At 33.4% G+C, this 21227-nt stretch overlaps 1 protein-coding gene across 1 annotated transcript in view; it reads left to right on the top strand.

Annotated features, from left to right (window-relative positions):
• The window catches only part of LOC118200447 (protein tolkin-like), a 584765-nt gene that overhangs the window by 464728 nt on the left and 98810 nt on the right, over positions 1-21227 (top strand). Inside the window, exons 9-11 of the mRNA XM_085819846.1 lie at positions 3385-3507; positions 9366-9511; positions 13451-13646. Coding sequence (XP_085675972.1) covers positions 3385-3507; positions 9366-9511; positions 13451-13646 — 465 coding nt within the window. The remainder of the gene's footprint in view (positions 1-3384; positions 3508-9365; positions 9512-13450; positions 13647-21227) is intronic.

Here is a 21227-nt window from a genome sequence, read left to right on the forward strand (position 1 = left end):
CGGAGTTTTGTTAAATCTTATTGGAATAATAAAGGGTTAGTTACCCTTCTATCTTGTTGTTTCTTGTCCACCGAACTTAAGCGATTATTCGCTAATCAGTTCTTAGATTCTTCACTTCCAACATTAACTTAGAATTCCGAAGTGAGGAACTCTACAACTTAACCGCCTTGTTCAATACTCAGCTACCATTTTGCAAAGAAAGGTGGACAATCCGTTTCAGAACTGATTTATTTTACTCAGCAAATTTACTCCGATTGAAGAAAATGAAGTTGCAGCGCTTTCACAGTTCATGGACAGCTGTTCCTGGAAGCGAGCCATGAACAGAGATCTGCTATTCATTCACAAACTGTTTCACTTTAAGAATTTAAGTTTAAGGGCGAAGGAATACTTGATTCCGGAAAAAAAATAGCGGAGCTCTTGTTGGAAGCGTGCGAGGAAAGTTCAGTTCCCATTTTAAGGTAGAAAAGAATTTCTATCCTCCCATGTTCAAAGTGAGTTTTTATCATTTTCCAACTTTTTGAAAAAAAAATTCTCTGGAGTTTTTTTATTAGTTGAGTGTAGAAGTGCGGTTTTAAGGAATCTCAGTACTACAGTTGAAAGAAATCTGATTTGATTCAGCTCTTTTTTCGCTAGACAGTCCTGATCTCCTTGTTCGTTTAATTATTTGAGCTGTTCGGTCCAACCGCTCTTGATTCACCCCTCGTTCCGGACTTTTTCATCAAGGTTATTGTTAGTGAGTGGCGAGCCATAAAAAAGAACCGATTCATTTCAGTGAGCGAATGGTACTGATATGATTCCATAAAAGATTGTGAAAACTGTTGTTTCGCGACCGACAAATTAAAGTTCGATACTGACTTCTCCTGACATCTACCAGATTTTCCATGAACAAAAGTACCCGAATACGCGTTTATACTATTCAATATCTAATATTGAATATTTTATGTGATGAGAGAATGGTATAACATTTCGTGCCCCACACTGTGAATCTCGGCCCAGATTTTACATTTAGTATTCCGCAAAGCACAAACAAAATCACGTTTCTCTAAATGTTATGCTTACTGCTTTTAATTAGGTATTAATGAGTAATTTTATGTGTAAGGTGAACATTAAGTCCAGCCTGCACGTTCAGTTTACTTTGGTTATGATAATATAGTTCGCTAGTTGTTGACAACCATTTGCTGTCCTATATCCGACATATTTTACTCAATATACGATCCCCGAAGTCATCTGTAGGCTTTGTCCCTGTCCTGCAAACTTGTATTTAAGAGCAAGGTAATTGTATCTCTCCAGTATCTGTGTTTACGCGGGCCATAACAACTCTTCTTTACGAGTTGCTACTTAGATGCGTGTACATTCCACTTAGATGGGTACGTGGCCGAATCTTGTACAAACACTAGGCTTCCTAATTAAATCAATGTGAGACGTCTTTGGAATTGTTTTCACAGTTTGGGGCATGTAGCTTGTATCCGCTTGGAATAAACACATTCACAGACTTGGTAAAGAATGTTAATTTAACAGAATAATTTTGATATGGAATTTATTTAAGTTTTCTGTATTACTTAGGGTATTTCTGTTGCATTGATAACTTATGTTGAAGAATATATGTTGAAAAATAAATTATTATCTCTGTATATTATACAAGTCTAACGTTCGCTAAAAATATGGTTAAATCTACAGAATCAACTTAGGATAACCGCGGGAGAATTAGCATAGGTTTATCTAAAGAGATTAAGTTTGTTATAGCGGAGCAGTAGAAAAATCGATCACAACGCATCGACATGAAATAAAACTTTTCAAGTAAATACAACATGGGAAAGCAAAACTTAATTGTAATTTCACTGATTTTAGAAAAAAAAATATTAGACATTTGTGCTTCACCGTTTATAAAAATTCCGTTTTCAGTGTTTTCTGAAAAATAAAAAATATCATATACTAAAAACTAAAATTTTTTTAACTTGTACTATACTGTGTAAAGAAATAAAACTCGTTACACTTCATGTTCAGTTTTCAATGTAGCTTTAAATTTTAAAAAATTTGCGTTTATTCAAAAATGTTTTTAACAATCGTGATGTAGTAATTAAAAGGGTCTTTTATTGCCAGATTTAGTTTTGCTTTATTTAACCGTATGTAATTTTGAATATATATATATATATATATATATATATATATGTTACCGGAAAAGTGTGAAATCCGGTATTTCGGTATTCTAAATAATACCTAGGCATTTTATAAATGCCGAAAACTAGCCGGTAATGAATGAAATGATTAAACATTTCACACTTTGCTTAGGCATTGTAATATGTCATTGTTTAACAAATAATTATATTTGATATGGTCGTATTTACCTTCTTTGATGACGAAAACCTTCTTTAATGACGACCGTTGTCTGTTTTTGCTCTAACGTCTTGGTTTCTAATGTAATAAGTGAAATAAACATATTTTCTCTCCCTCTTCGTTTCTTGCGTTTTGTATCGTTACTACCGCGTCAGACAAGTGTTTCCAACGATCCACTGCAATGTGATTTATCGTTTAGGTGTACTGTACTTCTAAATGTTTGTAACCGCTGTTCTGAAACACCCTGTTTATACATACTCATCCCTTTACCCGAAAAATCCTTACCCCGCCTTTCTTTGCGCAACCGTTGATAGTAGTCATATGCTACGAGTTACAGAAGTGTTTTAAAACACGAAAATATTCATGTTTTGGTAAAGTCAAATTTTTAAAAAAAATAATTTTTCACAAATAATAAAATATAATTTTTAATGTCCTCTCCCGCTTTCTAAACTTACATTTGATAAATTTTCATACCCGTTGGGAAGAAATAAAATTAGATGAAGTTTGACTCCCGCACGGCAAAAGTTAACTGGGATATTTAGTTTCAAAATTTGCAATATCTTATGCCATTTTCAACTTGCCTTAAGAAATCAGTTAATTAAGTTAGAATAATTCGAGGAAGCAAGTTTAAATGAAGTGCAGAAAAAGTTGTGTATAATTTAATAGGCCGTACAAAGTTATGCAATGTCCACATCTATACGATTCATATTTTCACTTCGAAAAATCTGTTGAAAATTTAGGTGCGTGTTATGGGTTGAATATACGTAACACTTGCTAAATCAGGGTTCTAACGAAATTCCTTAATTCAACTACTTAACACACGAAAATATTTATGTTACTCTGAGCTTGTAATCGCCTCTTAGCGCGTAGTCTCATGGGCTAAATTTAATCTCATTAAAAATATTTTATCTAAATATTATGTAATAATTTTTGGCTTATTTTTGATTATGTTATTATGAATATAACATATTCATTTATTGTTATTTATGTATACATGCTGTGCTTCTTATTAAAAAATAACTATTTATTTTCTTTGTTTAATCTTTGTAGGCAAATTCTGCGGCGAAACGAAAGTTCCAGATGTACTTGTAAGCAGCAAGTACCGCATGCTGATCACCTATAAAACTTCCTTTCACAATGCCGGCCATAAAGGTTTTAAAGCCCACTATGAAGGTAAGAGCAACTAGTGTTTTGTAAAATGCAAAGTTTTTCAAGTTTTCTCTGTCAATAAAATTTTCTTATTTATATATGCATACTTAATAGGAACCTACTCGAATTTTAAAATGTCAAAGAAATCAAACTAACCTTAGATGTGTACCAGCTAATGTGCAAGCGATTGCTGCAAAGAAAAGTGTTTCGGACTGTTTCTAGACGGTAATCAAAAGCGAAAAGCATGCGGCTTAGTTTTATATTAGTCGTACTGAATTCAGAGTTAAACGTTATCGAGGTTAAAGTTAGGAATACTCAGTGTATTGCCAAAATTGTAAAAAATTCAATAAATATTAAATCTTAAGATTTAATTTATTACAATGCACAGAATTTGGTCTCGGATGGTCTGACATGTTATTTTTCTCGCTGCCACCCAATCGGAATAGTGGTTAGTGACTCTAAATTCTGTACCGATGGGCCGGCTGATGGATGTTTGTAAATGTATAGTGTCTGTGCGACGTGGGGGCACTCTAGATATGTTGCGGGTCGAAGGTCATCTCGAAAGGTTGGTATGCTCTCCTTCAGGGGACGTAATCAGGCGCAATCTTTCATCCTTGCAACGATAAATTCTTGTTCTTATATCAAACAAAGGAGGTTAGTCACAGCAATATTTTTCTTGCTTCTTTTGGATTTTTTCCTTCACGAACTTTCCTTAAATGCATATATAAATTTCAAGAACCATTTCTACGACAACAAAACATGTATTGTTATAAGAAAGTAAGTTATGGTTGTAAAGTGTATTTCCTTTCTTAACTATATATGAAATTTGAAATTCCAATTATCCTTTCGCTCATATGCATACCGCCATCTTCAGGGGAACGAAATAACATGTGACCTAAATAACAAGCCGATCTGTGGAATTCCGAAGAAATCACTAATAGAAGTGAACTGATCTTAACAGTATATCGATTATTTAGACTACAACACTCGAGGGCTGTCCATCTAAGGCTGGCATCACACATCCATTCATCTCAGACGAACAACTGATATAAACAATATTTCTGCCTGCTTTACCACTGAAAGAAAGACGCGCGATTTTTTTCCCTTTCTTTTGCAAAAATATTCTATTCAACGGATTTGGCCGTTCCCAGCGAATAATTAACTAGCAAGTAACAGACAAGTGGGTTTTAAAAAACGTTTTGAAACGAATGAAGAAGGGTAATGTTTACTTTCACATTTTTTTATTAACTAATAAATTTTTGCAGAAAAACTAAGAAGGAAACTTAAGCATAGAAAATTAAATGCAACTTATAGATTACACTTTTCATGAAAAATTACCAGTAAAAACTTTATGAAAAAACGATTTATTAATGGTCTTTGTTAGTTAACTATGTCGGTTTAAAATTCTATTAAGTGCTATAAGTTGCGATGTTTTCTCTTTGCGATGTTTTTTTCCTCTATGTTTTGTAGCACGACGTTTTCGCCTTGCGTTGTTTTCTCCGCGACGTTTTCGTCCGCGATGTTTTTGGCGCGATGTTTTCGGCCGTAACCCGCAAGAATAACCAAGCCTTACGTAGGATTCAAAGCCGTACCTTGGAGTTAAAATTAGTAATCAGGCTATGCGAACCGCTAGATTATTCAGATTAACTAACCCTTTCTAAAGTAACTAAATTTAAATCAGATTGCCTTAAGCAAAACATTTGGTGGTAGGAGGAGGGGGATTCTTATTACAGCTCAGAGATGAACATTCCTGGGGTAAATTAATGTGCAGCGAAATGATATATTTTGAACATAAGGCGCAATCATTTCATTTGACGACACCAAACGGAAATCTACTTGTCGTTTACATTTTGGTGCGCCGCCCAACCGGTATAGTGGTCAGCTCAGCTGACTGCCGTGCCGAAGGACCCGGTTTTGAATCCCGGAGAAGGCATGGATGTTTGTAAACGTATAGTGTCCATGCGGCATGGGTGCACTCTAAATATGCGGCGAGCCGAAAATCCTCTCGAGAGGTTAGTGGTAGGGGAAGAGTTTGACTTCTAAATTAAGTGAGCATTAGTCAACAACAACATTTGTTGTTTAGCGTTGCCTAAATATGACTATTCACTGATGTTTCATCAATGATCTTGTTATTAAAAATGTTTATTTAAAGTAGCACATCTTCTAAAACATTTACTCTTTTACTTACAGCTTTTTTCTCTTAGAAACTGTCTACGTTCCGAAAGATTCTAAGAAACGTATCTTTTCTATGAGCAAGCTTAATAAGCATCATTTTCCTGAAATAGCGTGTCTTATGTAGACATATAAAATTAATAAAGAATGAATGAAAATTATAAAGTATATTTATCTTCTGACACTATTGTATCTTTGTATTGAAAAGCATTCCCTAGCGCAATAACCGAAATTGAAAAGAAAGGTCATTCAGAATTTAAAACGATATTCATCCAATAAAATGGTAACGGCCGAATTTTTCAAAATATGATAGCCATCAGTGTTCTTCCTTCCACCTTTCTTCGCGAAATCGAGATCTCATTTTGTGACGTTCTACAGAAACAACAAATCAAAAAAGTAATAATAATAATTTTCACTTATCGCTCAAGAAGTGTGAAGGAGGGGTGGGACGAATTTGGAGCAATTTATCGAAGTGGAAATCATTTCTCCGTGGCTGGAGATGGGAACAGCTGATGGGTCGGGTCATCGTTTTCTTCTGGTCCATAGGACGAATAAAAGACAGAAGCGCAATTGCAGTTCCTGCCCCCCTCATCATCTGATCTGAAAGGTTTCTGTAATATGTTTTTTACGTTAGGAGAATTTCGGAATACTTTTCTTTTTTTCCTTGCGAAATGTATTGATAGCACCTCTAATAAAGAGATAACCGATTTTGATGTTTCTGTTAATCCGTTTATAGAAGGAAATTTTTCTTTTTGAATTTAGTTTCTGCCCAAAGTTTCTGCCCAAAAACTGAGGTCAGTAATTTCCGATAGCAGAATTGAACAGAAATTACTGTCTATAGCTTTGACCTCACAGAATCAGGCAAAAATTAATATCTGCATTACAAATTCAAGAGAAAATGTAATTATCACAAAAACTAAATTAAGGATTTAAAAATTAAAACTATTGCATACATTTCTCATATTTTTTTTTCATACAGGCTTAATATATGGAAGAGAAAAATGCCATGGGTTGTTCGGAAAGTAATTTCGTTTTTTCTCGTCAAAGGACTTAATTACATTTTTTCGAAACCAACTTCACACTTTACCCGCATAACCATTATATGTCTTGAGAGCTGATATTACAAGGCTTGTGTGTGAGAAAGTTCGAATAATTCTACGCAGTAGTTTTTGGTTGGTGCCCTTTTAAATATGGAGAGCAATAAGCAGCATTTTCGTCATATTTTACTTTTTTACTTCAGAAAAGGTAAAAATGCTGTCCAAGCGAGAAAAAAATTGACGGATGTGTATGGAGAAGGCGTGTTAACAGTACGCCAGTGCCAGAACTGGTTTGCAAAGTTTCGATCCGGCAATTTTGATGTCGAAGATGCACCACGGTCTGGAAGGCCAGTCGAAGCTGACAAAGATGCGATAAAAGCATTAGTTGATGCAAATCGGCGAATAACCACACGAGAGATCGGTGAGAGGTTAAATTTGTTGAATTCGACTGTTTATGGCCACTTGAAAGGTCTGGGCTTAACCTCGAAGCTCGATGTGTGGATGCCCCATGTTCTTACGGAACGAAATTTGTGTCGTCGCGTTGACGTGTGTGATTCGCTCCTCAAACGTCAGGAAAATGATCCATTTTTGAAGCAGATTATTACTGGAGACGGAAAATGGGTCGTATACAACAATGTGAAACGCAAGAGGTCATGGAGCAGAAAAGATGAACCGGCTCAAAGCGTTTCAAAAGCCACCATTCACCAAAAAAAGGTGATGTTGTCCGTTTGGTGGGATTTCAAAGGAATCTTTTTTTTTTTTTTTAGCTTTTACCGGACAATACAACTATTAATTCGGAAGTCTATTGTCATCAGCTGTACAAATTGAATGATGCACTTAAACAGAAGAGGCCAGAATTAACCAACAGGAAGGGTGCAGTGTTCCACCAGGATAACCCGAGACCTCATACAAGTTTGGTCACTCGCCAAAAGCTTTTACAGCTTGAATGGGACATACTGCAACACCCACCATATTCTCCAGATCTGACGCCTTCCGATTATTATTTGTTCCTGTCCCTGCAAAATTTTTTGGATGGTAAAACCTTTACCTCAAATGAAGATGTCAAAAACCACCTGAATCAGTTTTTTGCCAGCAAGGACCAAAACTTTTATGAGCGGAGAATCATGTTACTGCCAGAAAGATGGCAAAAGGTGTTGGACCAGAATGGCCAATATATAATTTAATAAAATATTTATTCATTATACGAAAATTGTCTTTCATGTTCCCCCCCAAAAAAACGAAATTACTTTCCGAACAACCATATTTTGAAATTGAAATTTAGAAAAATTACAGCTTTTACTATAATTAAATTTACAGTTTTACAGACGTAATCTATGCTTTCAAAATATGATGCTGAATATTATCTGTATAGTCATTAGCATTTATCCGCTTCATTTAGTGATATTTTTTCTAATCCAAGTGTTACCAAAATCCTTAACATTTTTTAATCATCCGTTTCAGATTTAAGTAACGCTGATGAAATAAATGGGTAAGAGCCATTGTTATACATATATGTGTATACATCTACATCTGCAGAGGGTATTTACACATTTTTAGAACCACTACGATAAAGAATTTAAAAAAAAAAACAAATGTTTTGGAATAAAACTTTCTGACAACAGCTTATTATTTGAAATCAGAAATATCGTCTGCTACTTTTAAATATATTCTTCTTTCAAAAAATATCGCATGTAAAAAACCTGTCGATTGAAGGATATGTTTTTTCGCTTTCCGAAGAAAAATATTTAAATTCCGTCATTCAAAAACATTGTCAAATGCATGGTATTAAAATTTCTAAGTGAAAAATAAGCAACATTATTAATCGGAAATCATTTATTCTACTTGGAAAAAAGACTCCAAACGAATACCTAAAAAAGGTACGTAAGATTTCTAATGTCTGTAAAGTTAAATATTTAGTAACAAGAAAAAATCCGCCGAAGCAGAAATCAGTAAGTCTTTAAATACATATGAAGCAACAATAAAATAATGAAACAGTAAAAGAACATCTTAAAGCTTTCAGATTTTATATTACGTGCAAAGGGACTTTTTTTCATTTACACACTTGACATTACACTTTTGACCATTTACACGTTTGACGTATACGTTTTGGCATCATTTGGGCTAACGCCCCTTTGGGTTAAAAATATTTTAAAACAGCATATCTTTAGAATATACGATAGACAGTCTCGCGCGCTGGAGATTGCCCATGTTCGCCTTGGAGGACTACGTTATTCAAACTTGATTGGCTGTAAGTATCGTTAATTTTTCACATTGCGAGAAACATACATATATTCACGAAGATTCTCATTTTTTAATTTCTTTTAATGTAATACAAGGCGATAATATCTGCTGGCAACAATTTAAAAAGTGATACAGCCGTTTATAGTGATTCGACGCAAAATGCCGTTTCGACACTAACAGCCCTTCTGGAGTGACGCCCTTTTGGGCTATTGTTTGCCAACACTTAACAAAACCTTTTGGGTAACCGTTAAAGTCTGAAACCTTTGAGATTTTTTTTTTTTTTTTAAATTTAGATTTTAGATCTTCAGATCGTTAGCTAAGGAGCGAGAGAAACAATGTCGCAGTATCTGATACATAGTCGTGCTAAATAAACAAAACTTACAGCATTTGAACCGAGTATGGTATTAATATATTTCTTTGCATTCGTTTCAGCAATTTGTGGCGGTGACGTGTATCAAGAAAAAGGAATACTTCACAGTCCCAACTACCCAGAGGACTACTGGCCCAATAAAGAATGCACGTGGAGAATAACTGTTCCAGACAACCACCAGGTGGCGCTGAAATTTCAATCTTTCGAGGTGAGTCTCGTGCCATTTAACAGATGGAGAACAAGTCAAATTCTCTTTAGAAGAAATATTTCTGCAATTTAAATCCGTGCTAAACCATTTCCAGTTTTCGTATATTAAAACTACTTTCCCTTGCTACTGAATCGAAATTCAGTCGTCTTTTAAAAACATATGAAAGGATATTTCATATTAAATCATACAAATTTTAGTTAAATGAATCTTTAGTTAAAATTGGTTACTATTCGACTTTTGATATGATGCATTAAAAAGAAACCTACTTTATTACTCATTTCATTTATTTTATTTATAAGTAATAATATTTATAAGTTTATAAATATTATTACTATAAATTATTTATAATTAATTACTATTATTATAAATATTATATATTGTAATAATATTTATAAGTTTATAATTTTTGCAGGTGGCAGTGAAAGCGGGTACTATAAGTACCCGCTTTCACTGCCACCTGCAAAAATTATTTATTATGTATAAAAAGGAAAAATATATAAGGATTTTAATGGATGGAACACGTATAATTTAACAGAGTTAGCTAATAATTAGACCTGCATTTATTATTTTTAAAATCCCTTAGTTTGTTTATCCATAACAAACAGATTGCATTCGAAAGAAAAATTAAATATCTTCCGTTTTGCCGAATGATAACACACCGGAGGGTGAAAGATGAAAACATATTATTTCGGACAAAGGCAGCACATTTTCTTGAGTTTATTAGTAAAATATTCGTAAAATTAGTACAAATAACGAAATAAATCAAAAAGAATTCAAAAATTCAAAACTTTGAGGTGCACATGTTCGGGTGCAGGACTGTGCGTACTCAAATTTTGCTCAGCCCTCATATTCCAGGAACATACATATAGTTTTTTCATTACTGAGTAACAGATTAAGCAGTGAATGGAGGACTTGCATTTTAAAATCCCTGTTTCCATACTGATATACTTATTCCTCTTCAAAAGAAAACTAATGTTTTCTAAAACGGAATTTGATAAACCCTCATATCATAGCTTGCGCAAATATGTTCTCGAGCTACACCTTCCGGATAAAGCATGGTATCAGTGTAACTGTAACTGTTAACGTACGGCAACAACTGAAAGTAAGCGTTTGATTATTATTTTTTAACATGTCATCTGTTGATGGAAACGTAAATGATTTTTTTCTAAATAGAATTTTTAAAATTGCTTATTATGCCTGATTTGTGTTTGATTTCTTTTTCTGTCAACACTGCAAGCATATTTTTATATTTTTTTAAAACTTAAATGAATTTATATGTTAAAAGAATTTAAGTGCATTTCTCATCTACTGATACGCATTTCATTCAGTTATGAATTTTATTTAAATTAACCTTACATCCAAACGCTAATCTTAGAATTATCTTACTGATTGGGTTGTTATCGCCCTTTACAACTGTAAAATTTTAAATCAAAGAAATATACATTGTCCAGTCCAAGTGGTTTTACAAACTTAAAATTATAATGCAAAGTCAAATGACGGCTTCTCCTTGTAAAGACGACTTGCTTTGGTTCATAACTGTTCAACAGTATCCTAATTTCAAAATCAAAAAAATAGGTAGTATAAACTATAGCTAAGTTCATGTAGCAACTCAACTTCATTACTTTTAGCGAGCCACTCGTAATAAGAGGAAATTTCTCTCAATCAACGCAACAGCAACGGGGCACAAATTGCATTTACATCAAAATTAACTTCCTATTTTTAAATTACGCTGTTTACCTTTAACCTGTTTAATAAGCTTTTTGTTTAATAAGCTTTTACCTGTTTAATAAGCAACAACTTTCTGGAAATAGTACAAAATTTCTATTAATACTTTTTCCATTGTAGGTTTTAGAATTTTAAACGAAGTCGTGAAAACAATAGAGAGGATTCTGAAAATCGTTGTTAGATATTTAGTTTTTGAGTTAACATAAAACAGAAAATGAGAATGTTTATGATTGATCTGTAAGCACTCGTCATCATGCATAGGAATAAAAAGACAGCTGAAGCAAAATAACCTATCAGAACTATGAAACAACCGCAAAGAGGATACATAAATTCTGCTAACTCTCCTTTCCGATATAGTATATTTTTCACCGCTCAGCTGGTGTTGTGGTCAGTGATGATGACTATCGTAGCGATGGGTCCAGATTCGAGTCCCGGAAAACATACTGGTAGTGTTTGTGCGACAAGGGGGCTCTCAAAATACACGGTGAGCCGAAAGTCCTCTCGAATGGTTGGTGTTAAGGGATTAGGGGTGAAAGACCCTCGTACTAACCTCCCCGATGACCTGTCTAAAAATTGAGGCGAAGCTTAGCAGCTAGCAAGGGCCCAGCGATACGTAATGTACTTTCGGAAATGCATAGGTGCCAGCCTTTCTTTAACTTGTACCTATCATATTGTTCTTATTTGTAAACTGTCATCATCATGTTTATGAATAAAAGGAAAACTAGTTTGTCATTAACAACCAAATAACCTGTCAAAACCATGACATAAATAACTTAGGTTACCCGTCATTTGTCGCAGGCGCCAGGACTTCTGTCCGATCTTATGCATAGCATTTGTAATAAATTATGGCAACTTATTGTGGCTAATGCAGTGATGATGGTAACGCCGAAATAAAAGTTACTCCAGATGTTGAAGCAAGCACTAAATCATTCCCAGAAAGTCTGAAGATTCTGAACTCAGGTCTCAAAAAATCGCTATGCATGGCAAGTAGGAGGAGCTGTGGTGATGTAGCTGTGACGTCAGGCTCAGAGTTTAACTACTGGTTGAGAGTAGGAAGTTAGCATATGCAATAAACTGAACTATGGATAAGTTAAGGGGGCAGAACTAATTTTAGAACCATACTAATTTTAAATGAAATAATAAAATGCCGAAAGAAATTACAAAGAGCACTTCAAGTAGTAGAATAAGTAATACTTGCAGCGACTACAAAAATCAAAAATTAAATCATATAAATTAAGAAGTTTGGCTTTTGCATCGACCATAAAAATCAAAACTCAAGTCAAATATATGACTGCATCATTAAGTTTGACTTTTACTGTGAATCTACTATCCAATACGTCGCAGAGTTCCTATAGGTTGTAAAGAGACATTAGGTATTTTTTGGAAGCAGGCAAGATGAAAAATTAACAACCGCCTTCGCCGGGAATCGAACCACGAACCTCTTAATTACGAGCCGAGTGTGCTGACCACTACACCACGAAGGCTCTCTAAGAAGGCGGGAGAAATACCTTATAAGGTTATTAGTTTGTAAACACTCGTCATCATTTTTATTAATAAAAAGACGGGTGATGCCATTAATAACCAAATAACCTATTAAATTATGAAAGAAATGAAAGAGGGGAGTTATGAATTTTCTGCAAAGTTCCTGTCCAATGCATCACATTTTTCTGGTAGGATTTTTATCCGTAAACAATCGTCAAAACGTTGATTACTAAAAGGAAAACTAGTGCGCTATTAACAACAGAATATCCTGTCAATACCTTAAGTCGGAATGCCAAAGGGGAATCACGATTTTTGCCGTAATCACGATTTTTCCCCTGTCCAATACGTCGCATTCTTCGGACAAGTTATTTATTTGTAAACAATCATCATCAAAAGGGCGACTAATGTGCCATTAACAACAAAAGCACATATCAGAACCACGAGAAAAATGCCAAGGGTTATTCATAATGATTGCTCTAAATCCTCTTTCGCAGCGTGTCGCTTGATTCTGATATATTATTTTGTTGGTTAGGTAACCCGTCACATGGTATCGATCATTCGCAAATTATGCCCACGCTTATCATCCTAAAAGTATTTCATTATTTTAATGTTTCATGTAAATTGAAATGTAGGTTAAGAACACTTTTATCGAACTCTTTGTATTTTTTATTGTAACGGGCTTTATTGCTGTGTAAATAAATATTTTATTATGTTTCGATCTTTTATCTGCAGATCGAAAATCATGACAACTGCGTATATGACTATTTGGAAATCCGTGATGGACACGAGAGCACAAGTCCTTTGTTGGGAAGGTTTTGTGGATACAAGAATCCGGAGGATATCCGCTCTTCAGGGAACAAGATGACAGTCAAGTTTGTGTCTGATAGATCGGTTCAGAAGGCTGGATTTGCAGCCGATTTTATTAAAGGTTGCTGAACTCTTTTTTTTTTTTTTTTTTTTTCTTCTCTTTACTTTATATATTATTATGAATAAGTATGCGTATAAAAATTAGATTTTTATGAATATCCACTTTTTGTGTGCTGTAATGAAGGGGAAAAAAACATATTTTCGATAGAATGAAATTCTGTGCTTCCACCCTTTTTTTCTTTGTAATTTATTTATATGTTCGTAATTAATCTCGCTGTGCTATATGATTCATGTAATTTTAAACTGTAAAGCGATATATTTCATCTCACTGTGAAAGACCGCGTGAAAATGCAGGTAAAACAGCGAATGTCGCTTTTAGTTGGACATTTAATTTCATTTTCGCTTAAACTGAGCTTTTCAACTCAAGTATTCATAAAAACTGTAGAATACATTTTTATACTCCAAAAACAGAAAATTTCTCAATTATTTAAGCATCTTGTACATATTCTTCTTCTTTTCTGGAAAATGACAAACGAAAATCCATGTTGATCTATTCCTCCAGTGAATAAAATCTTCTACAGTATTTTTATTTCTTTTAACGTGCTGATCTTACGTCTTAATGCTTTATCGCTGTGTACATTATGAGTACAATTAAATTATGTTAATGATACTCAGGTTTAGTATATTATGTGTTCTGGACGAAATTCTGGTTAATTAGCTCTTTCTGACTGTGATAATTTAGATTTTCTGTAATATATTGTAATAGTAATGAGACAAGCTTCAACTCCATAAGCCTCGGTTAACAACTGAAATGTTTCCTCCGTGGCTGATTAAGTATTACACTAAACACCATGGACTGACGCAGTACTCCACTGGCGTGGTGGGTTAAATCGAAACTGGCCGCATGTATAGAGGAGGTGTAACATGACGTCACCAAAACAGTTGTTACCAACTCCACTCTGTTTTCAAGCTACACACTTAGTCTCGTTTTTTACTTCCTTGTACGAAGTAAAAAGGAAGTATTGTAATCGCGAAAAGTTTCAGGCAGCATATTTCAACGAAAATATTCATTTTGACCGCTTTCGAGTACTATTTAACGATGTTATTTCGTAATATCTGTACGTAAGGACAGAATAAAAGACTCTTTTCCTCCAAAAAAATTATAAATCTGCTTTTAAATAAATTCTGAAAAGAATTTTTCGTGGCGTCTATACGAACGTATGTACGTACGTACGTACGTATCTCGCATAACTCAAAAACGAGTAGCGTCAGAACGTTGAAATTTTGTATATAGGACTACTATAACATGTAGATGTGCACCTCCTATTTTGGTTGCAATCGGCCCCGCCAAACGTATATAAATATATTTATATATATATCCTCTCTGTTACCCGGCTCAGTGATCTCAGTTTCTTTACTCTTATATGTTTGTAAATTGTACATTTTTTGCTTTAAAAATGATTGAATTATGTTGTTCTTATCTTCCGGTTGAGGTTTTATGTCTTTAGTCAATCTGTATGCAATATTTTTAGAATTATCAACTATTTTAAAGTTGTTTAAGTGCCGCTAAGCCTAATAAATTTTTTGATGGTGTGGTCATTGCTTGTTTACATTTGAAACAGCAGACTAGTGGATTTGTTGCCAATCTAGAGAAACATAGCTTCGCAACAACAAAGATAACGCCTTCATTTATTATTCCGAATTAAATCATGCTTAATCCTTTCTGGAATTCTTTTGAGGAAATAAGTGTTTAAGGCTTACTTCGTAATTTTTAATACAGATATTTTGAGTTTTTATGTATTTTTGCCTTGTCGCGAAGTGAGAACTGAACTAATTGAATGAGAAATACTCAATCGTATGTGAAAATTTTCTTTCTTGTTTTGTTTGCTTAATTTCTCTTATACATCATTCTAGCTTTATTATAGTATTTCAATAGAACATGTGGCAACGATTAGATAATTCTTTAAATGATATAAATTTTGTGCATTCTGAGTTATAACATGAACGAAATATAATACTGTTAAGTGAACCTATCGCCAGAGTGTCGCTATGGTAAACAAATAGATTGAATTTTAAAGAATGCATTTATTCTATTGTGGTTTATGCTCTGTCGGCGAAGTAGATTGAATTCAATCCAATAAGTTTAAACGAAATGCAAGAAAAAATGCAAATAATTTAACATTCCGTACAAAGAAGTCATGTGGTGTACACATCAGATTTTTTTTTTTTTTTTTTTTTTTTTTTTTTTGTGTGTGTGTGTGTGTGTGTGTGTTTCACTCCTAATACATATATCCCTTAGAAACAGAGCTGTTTTAATTGAAGAAAACATGAATATTTTGGCAGTCTCAAATTTGAAAAAAAAAAGTTAGTTTTAGAAAAATAAGGAAAACTAATTTTTAGTGCGATCTAACTATCCTGGTATTTATATTTGTGACTCTAATGAAAAGATAAAAATGTAAACAATTTGATTTCTGCGCGGCAAAAATTGAGCCGAATAAGTTTAAATGAAATGGAGGAAAAAATATGTATAATTGGCGTAGAAGGATCTCGTGACGTCCATATCTAATTTTTTATTTTTGCGTCCAGCAATTCTCTAATAATTATTTTTATTGCATTAATCATTCCATTGCATTTTATTGGTTTTAATTATTTTACAGACCATCATTTCTTGAAACCACTATTTGGGGAAGGGGAATTGGAAGTGAAATACGTATTTTTGGTTTATTTCATTTTATCTGTTCTGTAAATCTGGCAACAAAGTAAAAAAGTGACGCTTTGCATAGGGTCATTTTCAATTGTTACGTCATTGCAGATTTCAATAAGTTTATTTCTGCTAACTTCTGTGATTTACTTTCTGTTAGTTTTGATTAGTAGACATATTATTAGGAATATATTTGTTAGTTTCCAGGGGTTTCAGGATTAGTTTTTTGTCGATAAATATAGATAAAAATGAACAAGAGAGGTTATCGAGCTTTAGCGAAACTTACGAGGCATTAAAAAAGTTAAAAATTTTTTTTGTATGAGCAGGTGAAAGCGACGTAGAATATTTTAGATTTCAACCATACATATGTAATACTGACCTAATATTTAGGCTTGAAGCTGAGACCGTTCGACTTTTGTATTAAAAGTAATTTTTAATGTAGCGTTTTAATGGTGAGCGTAAAAAAAATATGTATCTACATTGTATTATTTATAAGGTCTAATAATTTCCGAGTTCGGTCGTTCTCCTTCACAGTCTCTAACTTTTCCATTGGTCCAGGTTTAGTTAAATACGACCAACGGCTATAAAAATCATTTATTCAGAAAAAAAAAACATATGTAATAAGCAACAGAGTTTTCATGCATATTAAGACAAGATAATAATAAAATGAATATGGTAATAAAAAGGGGCCGATGACTTCATAAATTTTAATAAACTCCTTTGAAAACACAATTAATAATTATAAAGGGGAAGGGAGAGAAAACGAATTAAAAATACCTTTGCTTTTCCTTTAAAAGAAATTAAAATTTTGACTGCACTGTGCATATAGAAACCTTGCTGTAGGTACCATAGGACTACCTTGTAGGGTCTATTAAATTATACACACTTTTCGCTGCATATTATTTAAGCTTGTTTCCTCGAATTATTCTGGCTAATTAACCGATCTCTTAAGGCAAGTTGAAAATGACATCAAAAGTTGCAAATTTTGAAAATAAATAGCCTAGCTAATTTTTATCATACGTGGATCTACCTTCTTGTATTTTTATAGTCCCATAACGAGTAATAAACTTTCCCACGCATACGTATAGGAACCGACAGACAGCATTAAAAGCTAGATTTCATTATTCGCCAAAATTAATTTTTTTTAAATTTGAAATTGTCGAATTTTCGTCATTTAAAACATTTCTGTAATGGGAAATATATGACTGCGACCAACGATTGCGGAAATAAAGGCCGGATAAGGACTTATGAGCCGGTTAAAGGGAATAATAATAATAATAATAATAATAATAATAATAATAGTTGTAGGTAGAAACATTGCTAAAAAGTTACCAGGAGCTGTAGCTCCACGAAATATTTTTAACGCAGTATTACATAAATAAGAAGAAATTTGTCTGGAAAACTGGAAAAAATTTGTAAACACGTGAAAAAACAGCCAAAATTAATGCTGGAAGACTTGCTAATGCACGAAAAAATTAATCTGACCGTTGTGATATGTGAAAAGTTAACTCACATGAAAAATACATCGACGGAAAAAAAAATATATATAAGGAAAGTACAATAAACATAGATTAAAAATGCCAATATATAAAAAGAAATAATATATATATACGTTTGGTAGTGCCGATTGCAATAAAAAAAGGAGGTGCACAACTAGATGTTACAGCAGCCCCATATTGATAATTTCAACGTTCTGTGGCTAAGCGTTTTGAGTTAAGCGAGATACATACGTACGTACAGGCGTCACGAAAAAATCCATTTGAAATCCGTTTTGGAAAAATGAATCCTTTATTTTGTCCGTGTGTGTAGGTGTCAAGTAAAAAAGTAATCAAAAAGGGTTCGAGAATTGTCAAAATGGTCCGTTGAAATATGATACTCAACATGTTTCGCGATAACAATACTTCCTTTACTTCTTGCAAGGAAGTAATAAAAAAAAAATAAAAAAAAAAGCTGCATGATCTGTGAACACAATTGCAACTTAAGTGCATTACATCTTTAAAGCTAGTTCTATTATAGACATTCTTAACCTTAGGAGAATTTCATAGCTTCAGAGGGAAAGACGGTCAGTCTTTTATTTAGGTGTTAAGTATTAGTTTTAGTTTATGAATATAAAATCTACTTTTATTCAAGTTTGGGTATTTATTAACGTAGTTTATGTATTTTGTTGTTTAATTTATAAAAACATTTAAAAAATCAAAATCTATGTAATACGCATTTATTTTTTCCGAATTTTGGAAAGGAAGGGGGGGGGAGAATGATCTTCGAGCAGTGGTGAAAGAGGTTCATGGGATAAAAAAATGCCGAGAACCATTGTTCTAATATATGTTTTGAGTAATGTTTTGTTTTCATAATTTATGCTACTGCTGCAGTAGCATAAATTATGCTATTTATGCTATTTATTATGTATGCTACTGCTGCAGCCCGAAAATCACACTTTCAATTTTTCTGCAGCCAAAATTATTCAAAAAACATCTTCCACTGGTGAATTAGATTTTCTAGAGGCATTTCACTTTCAAAAAAATCTTTGTGTTCCAGTTAACGACCCTAATTCCAATTCGTGTGTGCCTTCAGCCTTTAAGGAAAGTATGTTTTAGTTCTCGTTTCATCGACAGATGGCGCCAGTAGCTTAACTCTTGTCCAATCTCTCTCTTATCTTATCCAATCACCATATATTATCTCGTTTATTTGCGCTTTTGCAGCTGAGGATGATGTTTCGGTAAAACCATTGAAACTAATCCTGTAAAAATTTGAAAATATAACGCTGGTTTTTGTTGTTTGACTTCTAAATTAATGCGTAATAAATGTGTAAAATAAATTAAGAAAATCAGCAATTTTGTAATTTCGAGTTTGTGTCAGTTCGGGTTGCAAAATTTTTTAATTAACTTTTTAAGAAGGTTTAAGCCCAATATGTTTTAAAATGATTTAAAAAAGTTGTGGTTCATCAGATTAAAAACTATAGAATAGACAGTTAGAATAATTATCGTCTTTAATTTGGAGTTTTATAATAAATGTATAGAACGGTCAATGTTTAAATCTGCATTTCATTTTATTTCTTAACCCTAACGGCGTCCTTTTAGATACAGCAAATCCGTGTTTAATAGAAAGTATGTTTCATGGTTCTCTTTCTTTTACTAAATCCTTACATCACATAAAAATAAAATAAATGTAAGAAGTAAGTTAAAAATGAAAAAAAAAAATCCGAACAAAAACGGAAAGAATAAGCGTAGAATACTAGTGACACGCTCTTCTTCAAAAGAAAATAAGCTGTCAAAAAGTAACCTTCTTCCTCCTCTTTTTACCAAACTGTCAAAGAATAACGTGGAAAATTTTTTCCCATTCAAAGAGAAGAATAACGATGAAGTGTAATAAAATCGAAACAGGAAATTTATTCATTAGAAATGTAAGTTGGAAGATGTCTTTTTTTCCCCGCAGTTTTCTCTTTACATGATAGACTTGGAAGGTAGTATCTGACACCTGAACGTGGTGATCTTAACTTGGCGTAAATTCTGCAAGGAAGATGTGTTTTATACGTAAAATTAGGTACTTAAGTTAGGTTTTTTTAAATCTATTAATCAAGATTATTAGTTTATTCATGCAGCTAATCTGCGTTTTCTTGATTAGGTGGTTTTAAATATCAGTGCGTTTTTTTTTATGTCATGTTTTCCCAATGTCGGGGATATCTCTCACCTGTGGGCGGTATGAAGATTTAGGTGATCGTTACGCGTCCCGTAGGCAGCACAAAAGCGCAGAAAAACAAGTTGGTCAATTTAAACACTACTGAAAAGTTTGACAGCCAAACCATTTTTGAGATAAACATTCACTTGATTATACAAAAACGACCATAAGCTAATTATTGCCAACTCAGTGACCCGAGGTATGCTTATCTGTCCAGGTAAGCGCCATTGACGAAGATCGTGCATCAGCCTTCATGGAAGAAATATTAATATACACTGCTTATCATTAATCATTAATTAACTCACAAAATTGACTCACAAAACTCACAAAATTGACGATTACTCAGAACGTTACATGTAGAATTTAATTAAACTGACCCACAGTATACAATACATAGTAGAGTATAAAATAACATATAAAGAAATCACCAGACAATTATGTAGTTATAGAAATTAGCATACCATTTTTATGCGCTAGATGGCGTTGTTCGGCCGTAAAACTGCTTATCTGTTCTTTTACGGTACCATCGTTTGCAGACGAAACACCTCGAAAATCATCGGACTCATTACTATATCTTATCTTGAATTATTTCTTCTGCCGTTATATTAAAGGCCTGGTATAAGCCCTTTTTCCCAATGAAAGTCATCAGGATCTTGTGGCACGCATTTCTGTAGTTCCTTCAGAAGTCTGAAAGTACGTGAAGAATATTTCAGATTGTACCTGAATTCATGCGCGTACGATGTTAAGCGAGTGTTTTATTTTATTCTAAAAATTTCCGAGGGCATTGATTTCCATTCCTCTTCCACTACATTCCAGAATCCATCAACTGTGGTGGGTCTGCGCTTAGAAGATCTCTTTTCAAGAGAAGAAAGGCAGTAGTTCATAGGTTTAACGTGAGGGAACTACGCAGCAGTACTTTGAATACTTGCTTAAGTTTTCATTTTTCAAGAAATGCAATGGTATTTTTCGAAGTATGACTTTTTGTTTTACCTTGATGATTTACTTGATGAAGATTCACTCTTTGAAAGTCTATTAACTAAAGAAATGAAATTTCTTCTATAAATATCGGACGTTTAACTCTTTCTTGATATACCTCCATTCTTTTTATTTTCAACTTCCTACTATAAGAAAATCCTGCGCCAGTCATAAACCACTTACTGAAACGTTTTTTTTTTTTTTTTTGTATTGACGGAACAAGGTTTTGTACCCTTTTTTTCTTCATTGTAAATAATAAGAAGACGTTTATTATTGTAAGTCATTTCGATA

The sequence above is a fragment of the Stegodyphus dumicola genome, chromosome 7, assembly GCF_044657685.1.
Source record: "Stegodyphus dumicola isolate Sdum_Otavi_A_Nest chromosome 7, ASM4465768v1".
NCBI classification, from domain to species: Eukaryota; Metazoa; Arthropoda; class Arachnida; order Araneae; family Eresidae; genus Stegodyphus; species Stegodyphus dumicola.